The sequence below is a fragment of the Cyprinodon variegatus genome, unplaced genomic scaffold (genome assembly GCF_000732505.1).
Source record: "Cyprinodon variegatus isolate N-32 unplaced genomic scaffold, C_variegatus-1.0 Scaffold862, whole genome shotgun sequence".
Lineage (NCBI taxonomy): Eukaryota > Metazoa > Chordata > Actinopteri > Cyprinodontiformes > Cyprinodontidae > Cyprinodon > Cyprinodon variegatus.
The window spans coordinates 96206-97623 of NW_015151315.1; the positions used below are offsets into that span (position 1 = coordinate 96206).

The following is a 1418-nucleotide window of genomic DNA, read 5'->3' on the forward strand; positions in this document are numbered from 1 at the left end:
AAAGGTCAAAAGGTCAACCAGCCCCCCCACCTTCTTCAAATTAGACAAAATTAGTGTCAAACGTTTCGGCAGCAAAAATTTTCGTTTGTGCCACTTTCATTTTAAAGATATAAAGAGATGTTTCTAGAGGTCATCAAAGGTCAACCAGCCCCCCCACTTTCTTCAAATCTTCAAATCCAAAGCAACACAAACGGAGCTGAGTTAATTGACACCTATTTCGTCTGATTTGAAGAAGGTGGGGGGGCTGGTTGACCTTTGATGACCTCTAGAAATATTTCTGTATATCTTTTAAACGATAGCGGCACAAACGAACATTTTTGCTGCACAAATGTTTGACACCAATATTGTCTAATTTGAATAAGGTGGGGGGGCTGGTTGACGTTTTGACCTTTACATTTTCATTAATATCTTCAAATCAAAAGCAGCACAAACGACAATTTTTGCTGCACAAACGGAGCACAAACGTTTGACACAAATTTTGTCTGATTTGAAGAAGGTGGGGGGGGCAAGTTCACTCAGGTCAGACACCTAGAAATATTTCTTTATATCTTTAAAACGAAACAAGCGAAAATTTTTGCTGCACAAATGTAGCACAAACGTTTAACACTAATTTTGTCTGATTTGAAGACGGTGGGGGGGCCAACTTCTATCTTCTTTCAGCCACCCCTCAGTGTTCCTTGGTTGTTGCCTGGACACCATTATAAAAATGTTCTGGCTCCGCCTCTGCTTGTTCCTCCATGATTGTTTCTAGTTTCCTCTTAAATTAATGAATCCTTTCTTTTTTCCTTTTTTCTTTTTATCTTTCTTTTTTCTTTCCTTTTTTTTATTTCTTTTTTTTTCTCCTTTTCTCATTCTTTCTTTCTAACATGGCACGTCTTCTCTTAAGGAAAGCAGGATGTATTGGATATGATAAACATCCCTTTTTGTTACAACAAGGATCCTTGGACTTAACTGGTCTAACTCTATTTTACCAATCAGTATTAATTGCCTGGCAGATTTTCACTTTTGAGAGGACGGCTGATACGTCATGAATAATTGTTTTCCCTCCATTATTGTCTGTTTTTGCAGCATGAGATGAGGAAGAGGTGGTTCAACCTAACGGCTCAGGAGATCCAGCCCTTGTATTACGAAATGAAACTAGGGGATGAGTGCTGGCTCAGGAGTAGCTGCTGCTCTGAAGATGTGTGGAAAGGAGGCTGCTCACTGCTGCTGGGTGGACTTATGCCTGCAAATCTAAGCAGTCCCATCTGTGCCAAGTAAGCTGCATGTGGGTGTTTGTTTATTTTAGGGGTGTCCATTTCCAGGGACTAATGTCCTGCATGCAGGGCCGGTTCTAGCCCTTTGGTTGCCCTAGGCGAGATTGAGTGTCCCCCCCCCTGACTTTTGTCGTGCGAAATACCAGTACTGTTTTAAGCATC

The 1418-nt window shown here is 41.1% G+C and overlaps 1 protein-coding gene across 1 annotated transcript in view; it reads left to right on the forward strand.

Annotated features, from left to right (window-relative positions):
- Nucleotides 1-1418, forward strand: part of engase (endo-beta-N-acetylglucosaminidase) — a 31507-nt gene that overhangs the window by 19135 nt on the left and 10954 nt on the right. Inside the window, exon 10 of the mRNA XM_015397427.1 lies at nucleotides 1069-1256. Coding sequence (XP_015252913.1) covers nucleotides 1069-1256 — 188 coding nt within the window. The remainder of the gene's footprint in view (nucleotides 1-1068; nucleotides 1257-1418) is intronic.